The following is a 21,529-nucleotide window of genomic DNA, read 5'->3' on the forward strand; positions in this document are numbered from 1 at the left end:
CTGAGCCTGCGTGCTGCAACTACTGAAGCCCGTGCGCCTAGAGCCCGTACTCCTCAACAAGAGAAGCCACCGCAATGAGAAGCCCGTGCAAAGAGTAGCCCCCGCTCGCCACAACTAGAGAAAGCCCACGCGCAACAACGAAGACCCAATGCAGTCAAAAATAAATAAATAAAATAAATTTACATAAAAAAAACAGTCCACAAGTTCTGGAGATGGATAGTGGCAACTGGTGCACAATGATGTGAATGTGCCTGATGCCATTGAAACTTACGTTACAAAATGGTTTAAATGGTCAATTTTATGTTACATATATAAATTACCAGAAAAATAAATAAATAAAAATAAAGATGATTCCTGGTGTCTCAGGATACAATACCCCTTCCTCAGAAAGATATTCAAGGATCCTCAGAATGTGGTTCCACTCTTCATTAGAAACCATATCGCCCTGCTTTCCGTGCCTGGGCCACACACACGCCACATCCCACCCATTCTGTTTCCCAAACACATCACAGCTTTTCACGATTCCTTGCCCCTGTCTATGCCTCTCTCTGGAGGGCACTACTTCCTCCCACCCCACAACGGCTGAGAACATCTTAATCTTTAAGACCCATTTAAACCAGGTCAGAAGCCTTCACACCCCCGCACCTGCACCAGCAATGACCTTCTTCTCTAAAGCACAGGCCCTGTCTTTGTCCCCTCGGTCTCCGCGGGGCCTCACAGACACTCAATAAATGTTTGTTAACTATTAGATGAATGAGATTTTTGTCTCCATCCTGGGGGAGATTTACAAGACATATATAAATGAAGCAATTCATTTCTAAAAAGTATGATGCAATCTAGAGGTGAAATAACATCTTGGACCAGAGAGAGATCTTTGTGGATCTGGGAGGAGGTCCAGTTTGAATGGAGACAGGCCTTCCAGGTAGGGGTGTCAATGACAGCAAAGCACCCTCCCTCTTTTTTCCAGAGAGAGTAAGATGAGACCCACGTCAAGGCTTTCCTCAGGCTCCAACTTTCACATGCCCCTTTCCCCCACCACAATGGCTTTTGCTTTTTTCCACCATGCAGACCCGAAGTTCAAGTATAATTGCAAGGGACGTGGGCTATTTTGGGGCCGCCCAGCATCTGAAGCCCCTCCCTTTGAGGAATTCCTCACTTTATGAATCCTATTTGGGGGGGGGGGGATGGAGGCTTATACACCTTTTTGGAAGGTGTATATTCCAGATACCCACCTCCTAGCTTGTCTTGCCACAAGATATGGCACTGAACTCAGGCCTGGCCAGACACCCCCGACTCGGATTTTGAATCTAGAGCAAGTGACCCAAAGAAGCAGGGGTTGTGGAGAATTCTTTCTGGGGGCAGTGGCAAAGCTTCTTTGGATTTCCATGAGGGTGGAGCCAATGCAGGGTCCAGGGTCCAGTGCCCATGGAGTCAGAGCAGTAGGGACTCGTGTCTGGGCTCCAGTGGAGGAAGCAACAGGAATCCCTCTGGTCGAGGTCTGCAGTGGGATTTTGGCCATGTTTCGGACCGCACACTCTCTCCAGTGCCCACCCATCTTGGAGGCCTGGTTCGCCAGCCTTCCTCACAATTGGTAAGAAGTAATGGTCTTATATTTAAGTCAACTAGAGTCAGTGTGTGTTACTTACAAATAAGGACTCACGTAGAAACTAACCTTGACCAAGCTGGTCTTCAGGAAGGGGAAGGAAACACACGTTTTCTGAGCGCCTACTAGCACCTACTAGCTAACGTGGCTAAACGTGCTTTTATGTGTGGATCCTCTGAGGACCTCTGAGAGTGCAATGGGGCTGCCACATCCCCGCCCCCTCATCATCATGTCCAGGCTGAGTTTCAGCATCAGCGCCCTAATCCCTAACCCTTCAGGGGCTGCCTGTGCGGCTGAAACTTTCTTCTGAAGACTCCAGACTGCCTACTTTGGTCCGGAGAGCTAAGTTCTTGTTTCACCGACTTCCTGTATGTTTTTTCATCTCTCTTGTTCTAAATCCATTGGCTCAGGAGCAACAGGCTGCTGCCTTTTCCCCTTCATTTCAGGAGGCTTGCCCGACAGCTGTAGCAGCTGCTGCTACCGCATTCTGTTTGAACACATTTTGGCAATTCGGCTGCTGTACGATCCTTCAAAGGGGTCCCGGGCTCATCAGTCTGACTGGCATGTCTCTGAGTTTCAGAACCGGGAGCAGGGAGAGTGGCTGGGGATCATTTGCTCATTAACATTGATTAGAGCCCTGGCAAACCGTCCAGGCACCTCACGGTGTATTAAAAGCCGAGCAGGGCAGCATCCGCTCCTTCCTTCCAGGGGCGGCTTTTGATGGAACAAGGTTTTATGTATTTTGTTTAGACGTACGATGCCCCCAAATTTCTTACCTGGGCTTATCCTGGTTTAAGGAAATCCGGAAGAGAAACTGTCCAAATGAATCAAGGGGTTATTCATATTCAAAAGGGTCTTTCCTCTGCAAAGTTTCCTTCACTGGTTTCTCTTAATCAGCAGACCTTCTGGCGCCATGGGGAGTTTGTTTACAGAGCTGGACAGGACTGAAGGGAAGGAGGACCATCAGGGACTGCCTGGGGCTTCCAGCCCCTCCCAGCTGGAGCGATGCGTGCCTCCAGCTGGCGGCCAGACTCCAGCCAGAGCCTGAAGCCACCCTCTGCCGCAGCCCCCGTTCACCCTGTCCGGTGGCCAACGTGCACTCGCCCGCGACTCCTCCTTCCCTCCCTTGTTAATTTGTCCATTCAGTTGTCCACTTCTTGGTACCCAGTGTACGCACCCAGCACTCTGCTAGGCACTGGGGCTACCTGGGCAAGTCACAGAGACATAGCCCCGCCTTCCTGGTGCTTCAGCCCAGTGGGAAGGTAAGGTGCCATGCTTCCTGCTTGCGGAGTGCAGGGCGGGGGGAGCTCACCTAGCTTGGAGGAGAGAGGAGCCCAAGGACAGCCCCGAGAAGCTGTCATTCCTGCAGGCTCAGGACATGAGAAGTTAGCCAGCTGAAGATGTGAGGAAAGAGGGGATGGCGGGGGCAAATCTCCGAAGAGGCTGGAGCGCAGGAGGAGGAGAGGGCCAACAGATCAGACAGGGGAGGCGCTGGGGTGAGATCACGGGGGGCTTATGGGTCACCTGAAGGATTCTGAGTTGATTCTGTTTATCTAACAAACACATATATAGCGCTGTTCAAAGCACCTTCCCAATATTAACTCACTGAATCCTCATAACAACCCATGAGGTAGGTACCATTATTGTCATCATCCCCATTTTACTAGTGGAGAAAGTCAGGTACCGCGCACTCAGCTAACCTGCCAGGATCACCTACCTAGTGAGTACTGGGGCCAGGCCATCTGGCTTCCGAGTCCAACCACTGTGTTGAGCTGCAGTTAAATGAAGCTGAAGGGTTTTAAGCAGGAAAGTAAAGCAAAGGTGAGACTTGCGTTTTTTACAGGATCAGCCCTGCCGAAGGGGCCAGGAGGTTCATATATCCAGTCTCCCCAGTGCGGCCTGCACTTGCTAAGCTGCCCGTGTGGCTGCGCTGGTTCTGATGGGATGGGGTAAAGAGGCACACAAGGGTCCACCTCCGAGCTACAGATGCTGAGCCCCCCTCGGTGGTCTGCATTCTGGCATTCTGTCCAGAGCCCCCTTCTCGGGGTTCAGCCCTGTCCAAAGCTGACTTCCGCACAAAGGGGAGCTGCTATGGCCTTCCTGCGCTTCCAGAGGCCTCCACTGGGGCGGCAGAAAAGTGGGTGTGCAGACCATCGTCATCTCGGTGGCTCTCCCCTTCTACCATGATCCCTTTCTCCCTGTAGCCTTCTGATGCCTGACGTCTTCTGCAGCGGTCCTGGCCAACACTCACATCTCCCTGCTCTCCACTCCCATAGCACTTATTGTGAGAGCCACACAATCAGTCCTGTGTGCATTGTTCTGCGACTGTTTTGTGTTCATTCATCCATTCAACTGTCCTGAATTGTCTGCAGATGAGTCATAATTTGAGAGATGGCTGAAGATTTGTTGCTTTCTGTACCAAAACTTTTTTTAAAACTCTAAACACTCTGGATATATGTGCATATATATGTATACACGCATACACATGTAGTATATAACAGACTTCAGCGACAGCAACAAAAAATGAGAACATAATGAACATTTTTTGTGATAATTGAGGCACCTTTCTATGTACCTAGCCCGGCCTGAGACGTACGGGTCGTGTGCCCTTCCACTAAGAGAGGCCAGCCCCTTGGGCTCTCTCATTCACTTCTTGTAGGTTTGTTGACTCCACCTGTCAACTGATTGCCTTGCACAGACCTTCCACGTAGACTAGATCCCAGGTCAGGCCATGGGGACAGGCCCGGGCTGGCCCCAGAGCCCCCTGCACTTCCTCTCCTCTGAGTCACCTGGTGAGAAGGTGGAGTGGATTTCAGAGGGACTCCCAGGAGAAATTCTACTCCTGTTTTCTGAATAGTTACTTCTAAACCGCTGTGGCTTGGAAGTCAGGTTGCTGAGCATCTGAGAACTGAAAAGCCAGGGAGACGTTCCCGCCTCTCCCCTGAGCTGCAGGTTAGGTGCCCCACCTCCATGCTCTCCATCAGGCTCCTCGTAGGCACTGTGTCTTAATCGTTTTTGGAATCCCCTAGGGCAGTGTCTGGAACATGGCAGACCCTTCAATATTTTGTTGAATGAACTAATAGGAAATTGAGCTGAGGCAGGGGTTGGGAGCTCCTTAGAGGGCCTCACACACTCCTCCACGTGTGAGCATCAGTGCTGGACTTCAGGACGTTTTTCTGATGCTCAGAGACCTTCAGGGCCAGCTTCGAGGTTCTTAGCGTGCTCGTCGCAGCAGATGCAATTCCGTGCTAAGGGAGCACCTGTGAAATGTACAGCTCTGCTTTCTACAATTTCCTCTGTGAATTTACTGCGATTCTAGTGATTTTATATATGGTTGGATACAAAGGAAGCACCCAGTGCACATAATTGCTGGTATTGGAAATGTCCCCCTTGATGGCCCAGATTCACTCTCAAAACGAACCCTCACTGAATGTCTTCTATGAGTCAGAGTCACTAGGGATATGGAAAGCAGATGAAACTCTGCCCCCTGGAAGGTCACAGTCTAATGGGGGAGCTGGGAGAGGAGAGGAGAGACAGACATGTAATTAATAAAAGGGAACAGATAAAAGATGAGGAGGTACCCTCTCCCTGCACAGGCGCTGAGAGTAAAACAGAGACTTCCATATGAAAACAAAATCAGCAGCTGATTCACCAGCAGATATATACTTAGCCACCCACGAGCCTCAGATAACTAAACATTGTTCCCAGACCAGCAAACGCTGGAGTTTTCATCTTCCATCGCAGGTAGTGTAGAGTCTTGTTTATTGTTGTAGAAGAAGATTGAAATTAGACAGACTTGTTTTTGAATCTTAACTCCGTAGCTTACCAATTTAGACTGGTAATTTAACCTCCCTGGGCATCAGTTTACTCATCTGTACACCTTTGTTGAGAGGACACTAAGGATACAGATCAAAGAAGAAAACCCTAACCCTCAAGAAGCTCACAGTCTGGCAAAGGAGAGAGGTGAAACATATGTCACCGACACACACTTAAAGCTAGTAAAAGATACCAGATTTTTTGTTGAATGACAGTATTAGTCAAGATTCTCCAGAGAAACAGAATAAGATATGTACACATAGGTATATATTATAAGATAATAATAAGATAGATATATAGAGAGATTTATTATAAGGAATCAGCAAGTCCAAAATTGGCAGGGTGGGCTTGCAGGGTGGGGATCTAGGAGAAACTATATTTCTGTTTGAGTCTGAAGGCTTGCTGTTATAGACCCAGGGAGCGTTGATGTTGCAGATGAAGTCCAAGGCCGTCTGCTGGAGAATTGTCTCTTGCTCCAGGGAGACAATTCTTCTTGTCCTATTCAGGCCTTCAACTGATTGGAGGTGGCCCACCCACATTATAGAGGGCAATCTGCTTACTCAAAGTCCACCAAATTAACTGTTAATCTCTCCCCAGAACACCCTCACAGAAACATCTGGAATAACGTTTGATCACCAAGTTGACACATAAAATTAACCATTGTACTGAACAAAGTGAAGAATGTAATCTCATGCATGTAAAAACACATGCATATGTCCAAATGAAAAAAGCTATATCTAGAAGGAGGTCACCAAAATGCCAGCAGTGGTCCCCTTGCAGAGGCAGCCTCTCAGGTTCTTTTTTACTCTCCTTTTGTATATTTATGTATTGTTTCATTTTTTAATATAATGTGTGCTATTACATTTTTACTCAACATTATCATCATCACTATTATCATTACAAAAGCAATCAAGCTTTTAAAAAAATACCCTACTGGGCTTCCCTGGTGGCACAGTGGTTGAGAATCCAGTTCGATCCCTGATCCGGGACGATCCTACATGCCACGGAGCAACTAAGCCCGTGCACCACAACCACTGAGCCCTCGTGCTGCAACTACTGAAGCCCACGCTCCTAGAGCCCATGCTCTGCAACAAGAGAAGCCACCACAATGAGAAGCCCATGCACCACAATGAAGACCCAATGCAGCAAAATAAATAAATAAAATAAATAAATTTATATATATATAAAAATACCCTACTAGCATAGAGGAAATGCTGGAGAAATGTCAGAATGCTTAAGCCTTTCCCCAGAAGCCTGGTGGACCAAAAGCTGGTTCACAATGCCTGAAATTCTACCAGTGAACTTTTTGTTGTTGTTGTTTTTGGCCGGGCCTCATGGCTTGTGGGATCTTAGTTCCCCCACCAGGGATTGAATCCGGGCCCATAGCAGTGAAAGCGCTGAGTCCTAACCACTGGACTGCCAGGGAATTCCCCTACCAGTGAACTTTTATTCTTCCACTGTAAGAGCTTTCTTTCTCTTAAAATGCAAATCGTGGCAGAAGGAATATTGCTGGAAGACTTATCTGTTTTTTAATGATGGAATGATTTGATTAGATTTTTTTCCTGAGAACACACAGTGAGAGTTGGAAGACATTGTGTAGCCGACAGGTGTCCAGGAGGTGCCAGAAATGGGACACCCACGAGCACAGAGGGATGCCTCCAGATGGCAAGAATAAACCTCGCCAGCTGCAGGTCTGATGGGAGACTGAGTTCTACAGGCCTGACCCCGGCCCTAAGCCAGGAAATGTGTAGGAAGACCTTGCCTGACCAGACTCCTTTGATTTCCCCACCTGTCCTGGCTCTACATGAGGCTCATTTAGCCCCTCCAGGTGGAGTGGAGAATGGGGGCAACTCTTCAACTACCCCTTCGACAGAAGTATTGATAATGATTATATGGAAATTTGCAGTGAAAACTCCCACTCAAATGTTTGTTTGTCAATGAAATATCTGCCATATGGCAAGAGAGGAAGAAGTTCCTCTCCAATGACCCACTGCTCTTGGCAAATAAACCACTGAAACAATTTATCAGAGTAAACTCAACCAGAAGGACTCATTCATTCTGAAATGTACACTGAATGTAGCCATTCTGCAGACGATTAACTCTGCTAATTACAACAGTGATTCAAGAGATAAACCTTCACTAACTTTTTTTTTTTTTTTTGCTGTACGTGGGCCTCTCGCTCTGTGGCCTCTCCCATTGCGGAGCACAGGCTCCGGATGCGCAGGCCCAGCGGCCATGGCTCACAGGCCCAGCCGCTCCGCGGCATGTGGGATTTTCCCGGACCAGGGCACAAACCCATGTTCCTTGCATCGGCAGGCGGACTCTCAACCACTGCGCCACCAGGGAAGTCCCCTTCACTAACTTTTTATGAGGCTCTGAGGCTCCTTGCAGCGTGACAGGCATCTCCCTCCCTCCCCCTGATTCTACCACCAAGCAGAGGGAAAAAGGGGAAAAAAAACCCTAATATTTACTGAACACTTGCTATACGCCCAGCATTTTCCTATGGGATAGCTCCATGATCCCTTTGGGGTAGGGATTATTTTTACAGGTTAGCAAACTGAGGTTCAGAGAAGATCACGGTGTTCAAGGTCAAACTGCAAATAAAGAGCAGAGCTGGGACTGAGGATCTCCTGGCTTCAAGCTCAGCATGCTCCCTCCTGCTCTTCTCCGGAAGCTTCCTCTCACCAAGTAATTTAGAAAAAATAACAAGAACATCAAACAGATAAAGAACTCAGTGCTTTCTTTCTTAGCTGTCTGGTCCCTAGAGTTCTTCCCAGCACATTGAATGTGGATTCTTAACACATTTCATATTTACCGGGCTGAAACTCCTAGAGAACAGAGACTGGTGTGATCTCTCCTGGAGTCCCTACAGCATCAAGCAAAGGTCTGGCAGAGCCGTTACATGGATGGGCTTTGGCACCCAGACTGCGTGCATCGGTGTACATCGAGGCTCTGCCACTCACTAGCTGTTTGACTCTGTGCACAATCGAAGGACTGTGCCTCAATTTCCTTATCTGTGAAATGGAGAAGGTGATCAGAATAGTACCTACTTCATAGTGGCATTAAGCAGAATAAATGAGTTAATACTTGCAAGAGACTTAAAATGGTGTTTGACACGCGTAATCACTTAGTAAGTGTTAGCTCTTTGTGTGTCCAGGGGCTTCAAGTCCCCAGAGCTTTTTTAAAAAGTTTTAAAAATAAATTCATTTATTTATTATTTATTTTTGGCTGTGTTGGGTCTTCGTTGCTTCACGCCGGCTTTCTCTAGTTGTGGCGAGCGGGGGCTACTCTTCCTTGCAGTGTGCAGCTTCTCATTGCTGTGGCTTCTCTTGCTGCGGAGCACGGGCTCTAGGCACTCAGGTTTCAGTAGTTGTGGCACTCGGGCTCAGTAGTTGTGGCTCAAGGGCTCTAGAGCTCAGGCTCAGTAGTTGTGGCACACGGGCCTAGTTGCTCCGTGGCATGTGGGATCTTCCCAGACCAGGGCTCAAACCCATGTCCCCTGCATTGGCAGGCGGATTCTTAACCACTGCACCACCAGGGAAGTCCCAGTCCCCAGAGTTTTAATTTTCTCCAACTGAGTTCTTTCAGGCGCCGATGACTTTAGATTTAACTAATCCCTCTGGTCCCTCATAAAATATAATTTCATAGTGTGCCATCGCTTCCGAGCAGTTTTTACCCATGATTCCAGATGTAACTATATGAGTTGGTGCTCCATAAATATCTGATGATTGGATGAAAGCAGAAGTTATAGAGACCGAGTTACAGGCAGCAGCAAAATCTTGCCCAAGGTCACCTGGGGAGATGGCAGTACAGCCCAGACTTTCTGACAAAGAATTAGTGTTCTTGCCCCTACCCTCCCTCCCTACCACAAAGGTTCTGTCCCCTGACCGTTCTGCTCAGGGGTCTCCATCCCCCACCCACCTGCGCTGGTTTCTCCTCTTGCCTGAGCTGTCTCTAATTTCAGTAAGCTTGAAATTCACTGGTCATACAGAAAGCATTTTATCTGCCCTTGCACATGCAAATTCTTTCCATTGGGATTTCTTAGTGTCCGGCTCCACCCCAGCCCACACGGCCATAAACACTCATGTGTCTACAGCCCGGCCCCAGGGATTCCAGAAATAACAGCAGGGACCTCCATTAGAACGCTGGAACATAGTAAGGCATTTCTGCATTAAGACACAAGCCCTTTCCAGCCCAGGCCTCTCCTGTCCGTCAAAGCACAAAGCAACCTTTACAAGTCAGGACAGGGAGGGGCAGCTGGGAGGGAGTGTAGATTTCTGGAAAGTCCGCACCTTCTCCTGCCGTCTCTCTGCCCTCAGATCTTCCATTCTAGAGAGTCTCCAGATCTGCTCCAGGCTCCACTTAGAATCTGAAATTGTTTCTTGGCTGTGGCGTTCTTTGCCTTCAACCATCTATTCTCCCTTGAACTTGCCGGAACTGGAATCACGGCAGTGTGAGCCCATATGGCACAAAGGCCACTTTCCAGACACCCAAGACAGCCACCTGATTTGGAGTCAGGCACTGGGGAAGTGCCAGGAAAGAAGGGAGTGGCTGGAGGGGAGTGCCCAGTTTAAGGAGAGAGGAAAAGTCTAGCCATGACCCTCAATAAAAGGCATCTAGGGCGATCATTCCCGTTTCAGAAGGATGTTCATGAGTAGAAAGTCAGAAGTCAACATCTAGGGAGAGAAGTTTAGCTTTTCAAGTGTCCTCTCAAAAATAATGCCAGAAGAGACTTCCCCGGTGGTGCAGTGGTTAAGAATCCGCCTGTCAATGCAGGGGACACGGTTTGGAGCCCTGGTCCGGGAAGATCCCACATGCCACGGAGCAACTAGGCCCGTGCGCCACAACTACTGAGCCTGCGCTCTAGAGTCTGTGAGCCACAACTACTGAGTCCGTGTGCCACAACTACTGAAGCCCACGAGCCTAGAGCCCGTGCTCTGCCACAAGAGAAGCCACCGCAATGAGAAGCCCGCACACCGCAATGAAGAATAGCCCCTGCTCGCCGTAACTAGAGGAAGCCTGTGCGCAGCAACGAAGACCCAACGCAGACAAAAATAAATAAATAAATTTATTAAAAAATAATAATACCAGAAGATAAAAATAGCGTGTACGCATAAGACGACAATGATGTAAAAAATACGTATTTAGATGCATGACCTAGAAAGGCTGGAAAGAAATATAAAAACAGTTGCTTTTTCGGGGGGCGGGGGGAGGATTAAATGGGTGTTTTTCTCGAAATTATCCTTAAGGTCATTTCCCATTTTAAAGAAAATCATAATATCTGGCATTGCCAGAGACACCTGCCTGGACTTTTTTGGGTATTTTCCAAGGGAATTTCAGGTTTTAGGTGCCCGTCTGAAACCGAATTTATCTTGTAAAATGCATGCTTATGCCACTTTCTCCAGCAACTAATTCCTCTTTAATGGGGATGGGATTATTTCTAATTCGCGGTCCCCATCGCAACGTCATTAAAGGCTGAGTTCAGTGTATTGAGCTCCAAACCTTTGTCACTTATAGGAAGGTGGAGGAAAGGCAGGCGCTTGTGCAACAAAACAGCCGATGGTGTCACCCTCCCAGGCCGGACCTCACCAGAGCCGAGAGCCGCAGCTGCATTAGCCCACAAGATGTTATGCACCATCTGCAACGGTGCTGCAGCAGGAGACCCGGCCACCGCAGGGGAGGTCATGCGAGCCTCCTGCTCCCATGCCGCGCCCACGAATGCCGGGGGTGGCGGGGAGGTTGAGGAGAGTTGGTAACAGCATCGCCATGGCAACAGTGACGTCCTTGTACCCTGGATCTAATTGGAGGAAACCCCGTGGCCGAAGCCGCAGCCTGCCGGCCAACCGAACTTGCCCAAGCCGACCCACCCTCCTAGCCTCCGCTTCCTCTCCCGCCCCGCCTTCTTCGCCCCCTTCCGCGCGCTCAGTCCTCATTGGCTAGGGGCGGGGAGGAAGGCGGGACTCTAGGGGACAGCTCAGCGCGCCATTGGGCGGGGGGAGCGAGGGCCGCCGCGCTGCGGCCCGCCTCCCGGCTCGGAGGTAGGCTGAGACGGGAGGGTCCTCGGCTAAAGCCAAAGGCGGATCAAAGTGGTGGGACTCGCGCCGCGGCCGCGGAGACGTGAAGGTGAGCGCCAGGGTCGCCCCCGGCCCCCCTCGTGTCGGGCCGGGCCCGAGAGTCCGGCGGGAGGCCAGCCCCGGGGAGCGGCTGGCCTCGACGCCGCTCTCCTCAGGGACGGCTCCGGCGGGAAGGAAGGTGCGGGCCAACGGCCGCTTCCATCTTGGGCCGGGCGGGCGCGGGAGCGGCCCTTCCTCCTCCTCCCCTTACTCCTCCTCCTCCTCCCCCCGCCGCGGGCCGCCTCGGCTGGCGCCCCCGGACCTCCCGGGCACCCCGCGGGGAGCGTGGGCGGGGGAGGGAAATTCAACGGGGCCGCGCGTGCGGACACAGACAAAGGGGGCGGCGGGCGGGCGGGCTGCCGGGGCGGCGGGCGCATTGTCTGACGGCGCCGCCCCCGCCTTCTGCCCGCGACCCCGCCCCGTCCGCAGGCCCTCCGCACTCCTCCTCGGCATCCGGGTCGGTGCTCGCCCTCGCTGTCCTGTCCCCGGCCCCATGGAGAAGACGGAGCTGATCCAGAAGGCCAAGCTGGCCGAGCAGGCCGAGCGCTACGACGACATGGCCACCTGCATGAAGGCCGTGACGGAGCAGGGCGCCGAGCTGTCCAACGAGGAGCGCAACCTGCTCTCGGTGGCCTACAAGAACGTGGTCGGGGGCCGCAGGTCCGCCTGGAGGGTCATCTCGAGCATCGAGCAGAAGACCGACACCTCCGACAAGAAGCTGCAGCTGATTAAGGACTATCGGGAGAAAGTGGAGTCTGAACTGCGGTCCATCTGCACCACGGTCCTGGTGAGTCCGCGACCGTCCGGGCGGCGGGCGCCGAGGCGCCTTTGTGTGAGGCTTTCCGTGGGGAGTTTCCCGGGAACGGGAACGGGAACGAAGTGGGGGCCGGGGCCTGCCTGACGCCCTGCCGACGCGTAGAGGGCTTGAGGAGGTTAGCCTTGCCCTCCTTAACGCGTTATTTCAGTTCTTGAGATGAAGAAGCTGCTTTTTCTTTTTTTTTTCTCCTTTCTTTTTTTTTTTTCCCTGTGGTAAGTATATCTTTCCTAGGTGCTGCGTTGCTCCTCCACCAGATAAGTTTAAACATGAGAGTAGGTTTGTAGAAGGCTGAAAATCGTTTTCCAGCGTCCCGAGGCGATCTGGGAACCCTTTAAACGTATTGAATCAGTTCGTAGGCTTCAGGCTTCCGTTGAAAGAAGGGGCGGGCGCCTTTTCCATAAAGATCACGTATGTAAGTCGATTTTCCTCCCAAATCCAGCAATGGAAATTTACTTCGAAAATCTGAATAGGTATCTCGTTTTTCAAGTAAGAGTATCTGTTGATTTTTTCCTTGTTAAAAGCGGGGAAGGGGGAGAGTTTGGTAAATGTGAAAAAGGCACAGCTAAATCAAAGGAATAAAATGTCCTGGGAAATTTCGGTGCTTGATACCATTTCTTCGCTGTTACATAGCTACACGTGAACCCCGAGGTGTTGAAATGAATTCGTATCTGGTGTGGAGTAAGCGAGGAAAGCTTTCCAGGTTTTGAACTGTCCAGTCTTAGCTAGGGTGGCTTTGGGTGGAGTAGGGTGACTGCTGTATTCACGCTTATTGGTGAGAGAGAGCATTTTTAGCTTTGTCATCGTATGGATCTTTTGATCAGTAAGATAAGTTTTTAAAATGTCGATACCAGCATTATATCCTGAGGTGTTTTGAAGTGTTTTAATACTGCAAAGAGTCATTTCTACTAATAAAATATGAAATAGCCGATGCGGTTGCCTCTTTTAAGTGCCACTTTTCCAAGGGGCCTACTGATTTTTGATGTGTTTGTTCCACGTTGTGTTTTAGGTGGGCTTTGAAAGACAAACATGCTAGGTTGGTGATTTTTCAAGAGGGAATAGAGGAGGAAATGCCTCTTGCTCTCCCAGCCTTTTCTTCCTTGCCCCTGAGATTCGTGGGGCAGGAAAGTTTTTTCCTTTCACCTATTTTTCCAGTACAAATAACAAGTGATCTGAACGAAATCATGGCTGATGGAGATAACTGGTAAAGGGGCGAAGGAAGCAGTGCAGAGCAGGTGTACGAGGTGGAGAAAACTTTGAGATTATTTGCTTTATGTAGGCGAGATTTTATGTTCATCCATGTCTTAGGTTCCACTCCCTGCCTAGCATAGAGGAGACACTTAGGCTTTTTGAACTGAATTGCTTGTATTCAAAAAATTTGCCAACTTGAAAGTGATGGTAGACTTCAGTGGCATATGGTAATGGTTATCGACAACATCCACTCTGTCATCGAGGAAGACTATAAGAACTCCATATGTTAACGAGAAGCTCTTCTATACATGTTTTACTTTGGGACACTCTCACAGCATATTTCAATCTCTTTGTTCTATTATTGTTTTGCAATTTGTTACTTACCCTGCAGCAATTCAGAATTACCACAGAATTTTTCCTGTTCTCTAGCAAGTTAGCTGGGAATATTTGTTTTATTTTGTGGCTCTTATAAATTTTAGTTTCTCTAATAGCATAAGTAGAGGAGACTTTGCTTAGTTGATAAGTGACTTGAAATAGAGACCAAATAGATCATTTCAGTAGGAGAGAACCCCTGAAATTGGGACAGGTTTTGTTTGTTTGTTCGTTCTGTTTTCTTCATATATACTAAGTGAAATAGAAGAGTTGATTCATCAGACACCAAGGAATAAATAAAATATTTTTATTAATGAAATGGCTTAAAAGACTAATTGTGACTTAACGGCCAACCTCCGAAAAAAGTCCTGAGGAAAGCCCATTGTCAAGTTGGCCGCTGTATTTGAGAGCATGTGCAAGGCACTGTGCTAAAGCAGCATGGGGAAGAGCAATGCTGAAAATGGTAGATTTTGTCCTCCAGTAATTTATAATAAGGAGTGCATATGAGAAATACCCAAATGTAAATAATATCTAATTCCCGTAAGATGGTTATGAATAAAATGCTATGTAGTTTAAAGGAAACAGAAACCTCAGGAAAAGCTTTACAAGGAGTGGCTTTTGGGACGAGCATTGAGGGAGGGGGATCAAGGGGAGGGGAGTGTCAATATATTCCAAGCAGAAGAAGTATACAGGATGGGCCTTATTCATGGAAGAAGGTTTCTGTATGAAGAAGAGCAGAATATGTGCAGAGCTGGTGCAGGAGAAAAGCCTGTAAAAGAAGATAGGAACTATATAAGAGAATGTCAGAGGGAATTAGGAACTATATAAGAGAATGTCAGAGGGAATTTTTCTCATTTGATTGACAGTGGGAAGACTGAAGATTTTCGAATGAGGTGCAGGTGGCAGTATCTAGAATTCATGGTTTGGGTGCTAATTTCCGGTTTGTAATCTGAACTGATAGATAAGGAAGTGATAGACAAGTGAACAAGAATTTGAGAATTGGTAAATTAGTGATTTAATCAGGAGTCTATCAAATAATGGGGAAAGAAGAATGAAATCTAAAGTTGCTGAACATGAGTGCCAGAATTAGGTTTTCTCTCTTTTTCCCCCCCTTTGGTGAACAGGAAGGAGAATTTAGTGTGGAGGAAGTGGATGACACTGACTTGTTATAGAAGGCTAATAAAAGAGTAACGTGGAGGGCTAGGCAAAATTTTGGTTTTAAATAGCAGAGATTCTCAGCCTCATCTTTCTATTTCATAGAGTAGGTTCAGGGTGGAATTATTTGGACTATTTACTCGAAACGAACATGGCAGACAACTCTCAACCCTGTTGACAATCACTGTACTGAGAGAGGTTATTGAATTGTGGAGGCAGTAAAAAATGTTAAAATCCAAATATGTAATCTAAAGAGCAAAAGGAATTAACAAGACCCAAATGGCCAAGACCAAACTCTTCGTAGAATCTAAGAGGAGTTAAAGAGGAAGATATTACCAAGTTATCTCTGTCTCTCAGTGTCATTTGTGAAAGCAGAGGTTGGGCTAAAATTTCTAAGTCTGTTCCAATTCTGATACTTTGGGACTATAGAGTTATATGGTCCCAGTCATTCCACCTGTGCTCTGACTTGCAACTCTAAAATGAGTAGTTTTTATAGTCCAGGTTGAAGAAGAACATGTCCTCAATCATTTAAGAAATGTGGAAAAACTAACGACTTCAGTGAAATGTCTTTAGGAAGAGGGGATGGGGAAGTCATTGGTGATCCTAGTAAGCAGTGTTGGAAATAGCAAAGTTTAAGTGAGAAAGGTTAATACTGTAAGTTGTATGACAACTGGGCAGTGGTTAAAAACTTGAACAAGGTGTTTAAGAGTCATTAAGAACTGGGGTGTGAGGTAAGGGTAATTGAAGAAATCAGAGGGGTCCACAAAGCCCTTCTGGGACCTGGGAACGAATATCATGTACAAAGTTCATGACCCTGGAGTAAGAGCAGGACACTTAGAGAATGTACAAGATAACCTCCGTCTCAGGCAACCCCATGTTATCCTTCTGTGTTAATGGTCTTTTTATTAGACTATTTTCAGTAGGTTGCTTTAGTATAATGTATAAACGGTTTCAGGAGTTAAGGTCTATGTTGTGATTTTTTTTTTTTAAGTAAGAATCATTTAAAATATATAGAAACTGAGATTTGTCTCTGGTGTGTAAAAGCCCTGTAATATTAATTCCATAATGTGCTTGAATTTAGTTGTGTTCTAAATTAATCTCTTAATGAAAATATGTCTAGTGCTAGTTGTTATTTTGAAGTAAGACCAATATGTTGCTTTTGATAGTTAATGAGTCTTAATGTAATCTTTTTGACATGATGGAAAAATTATGGGCTCTGGAATCAAGACTGACTGTTTTGGGGTCATTGCTCCATAACTTTATAATTTTGTGACTGCAGGCAAGTTTCTCTCAGCCTCTGTTTCTTTATCTATAAACTGGTGATGATGGTTCTTGCCTTGATAGGCTTGTAGTTAAAATAATAGGTAATAACTGACATTTAATGGGCATTTACTATTATATACTAAGTACTGTTTTAAGCACTTGATATACTCACTGTGTTCCCATTAGTTAGGTTGATAGTATTATTTATATTTTAAAGTTGAGAAAACGGGGGCATAAGCAAGTTAAGTAACTTGGTCAGTATCACAGAACTAGTGAGTGGTAGAGCAAGGATTTGAACCCAGGTGGTGTGACTCCAGATGAAAGTATATGAAACACACTTGGCCCTAAATAACATAGTAGCTGACTAAAGATCACAGTGTTTTGAGGAATTTATACAGTCTAATAAATGTTTGTAAGTTAGGAGGGAGGGAGGATAGATCTGTGGTGGACAAAACTCAGTCTATAATTTTGAAGCCCTCCTTATATGCAGGATATTGAAGTAAAATTTTAAAACTTGACTTTTGGATTTTTGGCATTAAGAGTGTAAGCTCCTTGAAGCTAAGAGTTGTTTCTGAAGAGTGAAATGGAATGGACATACATACTGTACATACAGGCATAGAAGTATAAGGTTTGATCAGTGGTTCTCAGCCAGGGTGAATTTACCCGCCAGGGGACATTTGGCAAGTTCTGGAGATAGTTTTTGGTTGTCAAGGCTGGGGTGAGAGTGGGGAGATGCTATTGATATACTGTGAGTAGAAACCTAAATGCTGCTAAGCATCACATAAGGCATAGGAAAATCCCCCACCACAAAGAATTACCCAGCCCAAATGTCAGTAATGACTGAGGTTGAGAAACTCTGGGTTAGGTTATAAATAAAACAAGCAGTATTAAGTTGTATTGAATTGTATCACACCTGTCCTTTAGATTCTTATTAATATATTGGCATCTTGTCAGAACCCTTTGTCTAGACTTCAGCTATTTTTTTTTCTTTGTCACTCTTGTGTGTATGCTATTTAACTCTGCAGTTCACCTTTCTGGCACTTACTCAGTGGGTCCTGCATTTTCAAAGTTCCACCTCGGGGTTTACCTCCAAGGCCCTGTGCTTTTTCTTTTAAAAAAAACTTGGCACAGAGAAAAACGATCCAACTGAAATTATAGTGAAATCTGTTTAGGAAGAGGCAGTTAAAATTGATAACAGCAAATATTCTCCTCTCCTTCATAACTGCCATTAATAGTTTGGCATATGTGCTTCCAGACTTTCCAGCCTGTACTGTGTGTTTATTTGGATGTTGCATAATTATACTAATGGCCCACTGAACATTTAGGTTGTAAACAAATTTTTCTCTTTTATAAACAACACTGGGAAGGACATCCTTGTTGCGTGCTTTATGCTAGGATTTACTTAGGTTACGTTTTGGGAAATGAAATTTCCAATCAGAAGATACGCATTTTTTTTTTTCCCCAGATAGCCCTCTGAAAAGATTTTATGTGTTTATACTGTCATCAGCTGTTGTTGAGAAAGGCCATTTCCCCTTACCCTCTCCAGCACAGACAGTTGTTCGAGGTTAACAAAAATCTAGTGACTAGAATGGTTGAAATTTTACCTCCTTGTTCAGTTTTGGATGTAATGAGGACTACCTTTGTTCTCATAAAGGGCTGGTTACCAGACTTTTTTTTTTTTTTTTTTTGAGTCTCATATACAGTTTCACTTATAAAATGATAGCATAGCATGGGATTAGTTAATTCAAGGTGCTTGACAGTTGGGAAATCTGCTTGATCATATTGATGTTTATTTATGCCTTTTTGATATTTATCAATACCATTTTTGTATTTAGCACTAGTTCTTTCAGAGTAACAACGGAAAATATCTTTGTACCATTGACTTTCTAGGTATCAAGGAGGGATGGTAGAGAGGCATCATTTGAAAAGATGAGAAAAGAAAAACAACTATAGTTCATCCATTTCTACTTTAATTAAACTCTTAATCCATGGATAAATCAACAATGAAGGTTCCTGAAATATCTCATGATAAATAATTTGACCAGGTTCGAAAACATTGTTTGCATATTGAAGTGTTTAAAGACAAAATGATGATGATACCTAGAACTTCAAAATAATGGGTGAGGGTTATAGATGAAACAAGTGTGTCTGTGAATTAATATAGTTGCAACTGGCTTTAATGGGAATTCATTATACTATTCTCTCTTCTCTTGTATATGTTTGCAGTTTTCCATAATTAAAGGGTTTTTACCCCTAGAAATTTTCCACTCTTACGTACTTACACAAGAGGAAAGACCTGTACAAGAATGACCATAGCAGCTTTGTTCTAAGAGCAGAAAACTGAAAACAATCCATTAGTAGGAAAAAGGATAAACAGGTATATTCATACAGTGGGATACTATTCATCCGTAAAAAGGAAGGGACTACTGACGCATACTATAATGTAAATGAATTTCAAATACACACTAAGTGAAAGAAGCTTTGCACAAAATAAGACATAATGTCATTCTATTTATATGAAATTCTAGAACAAGCAGAAAGTAGTCTGTGGGTGAAAAATCAGAAGAGTGGTGACCTCTGGGGATGGAGGCAGGGACTGACTGAAAGGGACAGGAGAGAACTTTCTGTGGTGATTGTAATATTCTTTGTGTTGATATGGATTTGCGTTACACCTGTATATGCATTTGTGGAAACTCAGCAAATATGCGCTTAACATTTGTTCATTTCATTGTATGTAAATTTTTGCTTCAAAAGAAAATAAACTCTAGTTAGTGATATTCCTGTACTGATGTCTCAGTTTACACAAAAACTAGTAGAAGTGGATGGATATTTGATAAAGCAGTTTGGTAAAAGGTTAATGGTAGGATCTGGGTGGTGGGTATATGGGTGCTCACTGTAATTGTTGGTTGCTGTATATTAGGGGTATAATATTCTACACGCTATGGTTGAATGCCTTTAATACCTGTAGCAAAAAAAAAAAAAAATAGTGAAACCCATGTCTTGTTGACCTCAAGATATGAGAACATGTCTCCTATCCACCTAGGAGATGGCCCTGATGGACTTGGCACCATAGCTTTTGTTTGCGTTTGGTGGTGGATGCTAACTAGATTAATGGGGGTAAAGAATGCTGTGGAAGACTTACAGAACTGACTGTACTCTGGGGCAGTGGTTCTCAAGCTTCTTGGGCTTAGGATCCCTTTGCACACACTTGAAAATAACTGTGGAACCTAAAAGGTTTTGGTTGTGTAGATTATATCTGTAGATATTTACATTATTAGAAATTTAAACTGCGGGTTTTATAATCCATTTTAGAATAATAAGTCCATTAGAAATTAACATTACCTGTGTTTTTTTTCAATTGTAGTAAAATATACATGATGTAAAATTTACCATTTTAAGCATGCAGTTCTATGGCATTAAGTACATTCCCACTGTTGTGCGATCGTCACCACCTTTCCAGATATTTTTCATCTTCCCCAACTGAAACTCTGTACCCATCAAACACTAACTCCCCATTCTCCCATCTCAGAAACCACCGTTTTGCTTTCTGTCTCTGAAATTGACAACTCTGGATACTTCGTGTAAGTATAATAACTTTTTTTTTTTTTTTTTTTTTTTTTTGCGGTACACGGGCCTCTCACTGTTGTGGCCTCTCCCGTTGCAGAGCACAGGCTCCGGATGCGCAGGCTCAGCAGCCATGGCTCACGGGCCCAGCCGCTCCGCGGCTTGTGGGATCTTCCCTGACCGGGGCATGAACCCGTATCCCCTGCATCGGCAGGCGGACCCTCAACCGCTGTGCCACCAGGGAAGCCCTAACATTTTTTTAAATAAAAAAATTGAATGAGAAAAGTGGCATTGCTTCATAATCTGTTGTAGTATCATGTCTCTTAGCTTTTGGAAAACTCCACTCATGAGAGAATGGCAATGAAAAAGCAAATAGTACCTTAATACGTATTATGAAAATGGTTTGAGTTTGTGCCCTTCCCCATCCAAAAAGTTGGGGGGAGGGTTAGAAGTTCTCTGAACACATTTCGAAAATTGCTGTTCTAGGGGCATTCTGTGTGATTGAGCAGTTTCTGAGTAGTGGTCATCGTGTGGTGATAATGAAATTTGTAAAACCTTCCCCTCCCTTCCCATTGCCCAGTCACTCCCTTTACCCCCCCCCAAATTATTCGAGGAATATAGTTTTGGAGACCAGAAAAAATCACAGACTTGATAATAAAGAAAAGTTTATTTTAGATATTGGGTAAGAAAGAGTCCCTGTTCATTCCTGAACAACTAACTTGAGAACTAGTATGTTGGAATGGCTTCTGCTTCCTTATGTTGAGAATGGTAAAGTAAGGTTTAATATGATGTCTCACTCCCCAGTACCCAACCCAAAAGCAGAGGTGGCATGAATGAAATATGCAGATAATGGGCTTTTGGATCTGGTTGCATTTAGGTACGAAAGTTAGCTCTTGAAGACAGGAAGTCAGGTAAGTTGTTAGCCAGCATTGGTTGAAGCGTTTCAGTGAAACTCGTCTTTCACGAAGATCTTGACTATCCATTTACATTTTTTCTATCCAGCTGAACAGTATTCCATGATTTCTTTGTCAGCTGGGCCTTTTGCTTCGAATGGATATGGCGTGGTGTGGTGCGGAAAACATGTTGTAAAGTATTCTCAGTTTACTGCCTGCCTTTGACCATTCTTGTGTATGTTTGCTGCAGGCTTTACTTAGAGAAATGGAGAAACAGTGGTGCACGTGGTGAGACCATGACTATAAGGACTTCTGTAAATTTAATCTAAATGCTTTATTCTTTTTTTTATATTTTATTATCTTTCTTTCTTTCTTTCTTTATTTTTGACTGTGCTGGGTCTTCGTTGCTGCACGCGGGCTTTCTCTAGTTGCGGTGAGCAGGGGCTACTCTTTGTTGCAGTGTGCGGGCTTCTCATTGCGGTGGCTTCTCTTGTTGGCGGAGCACGGGCTCCAGAGCGCAGGCTCAGTAGTTGTGGCGCAAGGGCTTAGCTGCTCCGCGGCATGTGGGATCTTCCGGACCAGGGCTCGAACCCATGTCCCCTGCATTGGCAGGCGGATTCTTAACCACTGCGCCACCAGGGAAGCCCTAAATGCTTTATTCTTAAAGGACAGTCTTAGATTGCTCTTTGTAAGTGCCAGGGTGACTGTGGGAAATAAGTGGGAAAGTACATAAAACTGCTTTAAA

General features: G+C 45.7%; 1 protein-coding gene across 3 annotated transcripts in view; it reads left to right on the plus strand.

Moving 5' to 3' along the window:
- The first annotated feature begins 11,387 nt into the window (after positions 1–11,387).
- The window catches only part of YWHAQ (tyrosine 3-monooxygenase/tryptophan 5-monooxygenase activation protein theta), a 31,822-nt gene continuing 21,680 nt past the window's right edge, over positions 11,388–21,529 (plus strand). The window contains exons 1-2 of one of the 3 annotated variants that reach the window (XM_033838037.2): positions 11,388–11,542; positions 11,962–12,319. In XM_033838037.2, the coding sequence (XP_033693928.1) occupies positions 12,026–12,319 (294 nt within the window). In that variant the 5' untranslated portion in view covers positions 11,388–11,542; positions 11,962–12,025. Of the gene's footprint in view, positions 11,543–11,646; positions 11,672–11,961; positions 12,320–21,529 lie in introns of those variants that run through there. The other 2 variants (XM_019943301.3, XM_073791737.1) reach the window with 2 other exon arrangements.

The sequence above is a fragment of the Tursiops truncatus genome, chromosome 14 (assembly GCF_011762595.2).
Source record: "Tursiops truncatus isolate mTurTru1 chromosome 14, mTurTru1.mat.Y, whole genome shotgun sequence".
In the NCBI taxonomy this organism is placed as follows: Eukaryota; Metazoa; Chordata; class Mammalia; order Artiodactyla; family Delphinidae; genus Tursiops; species Tursiops truncatus.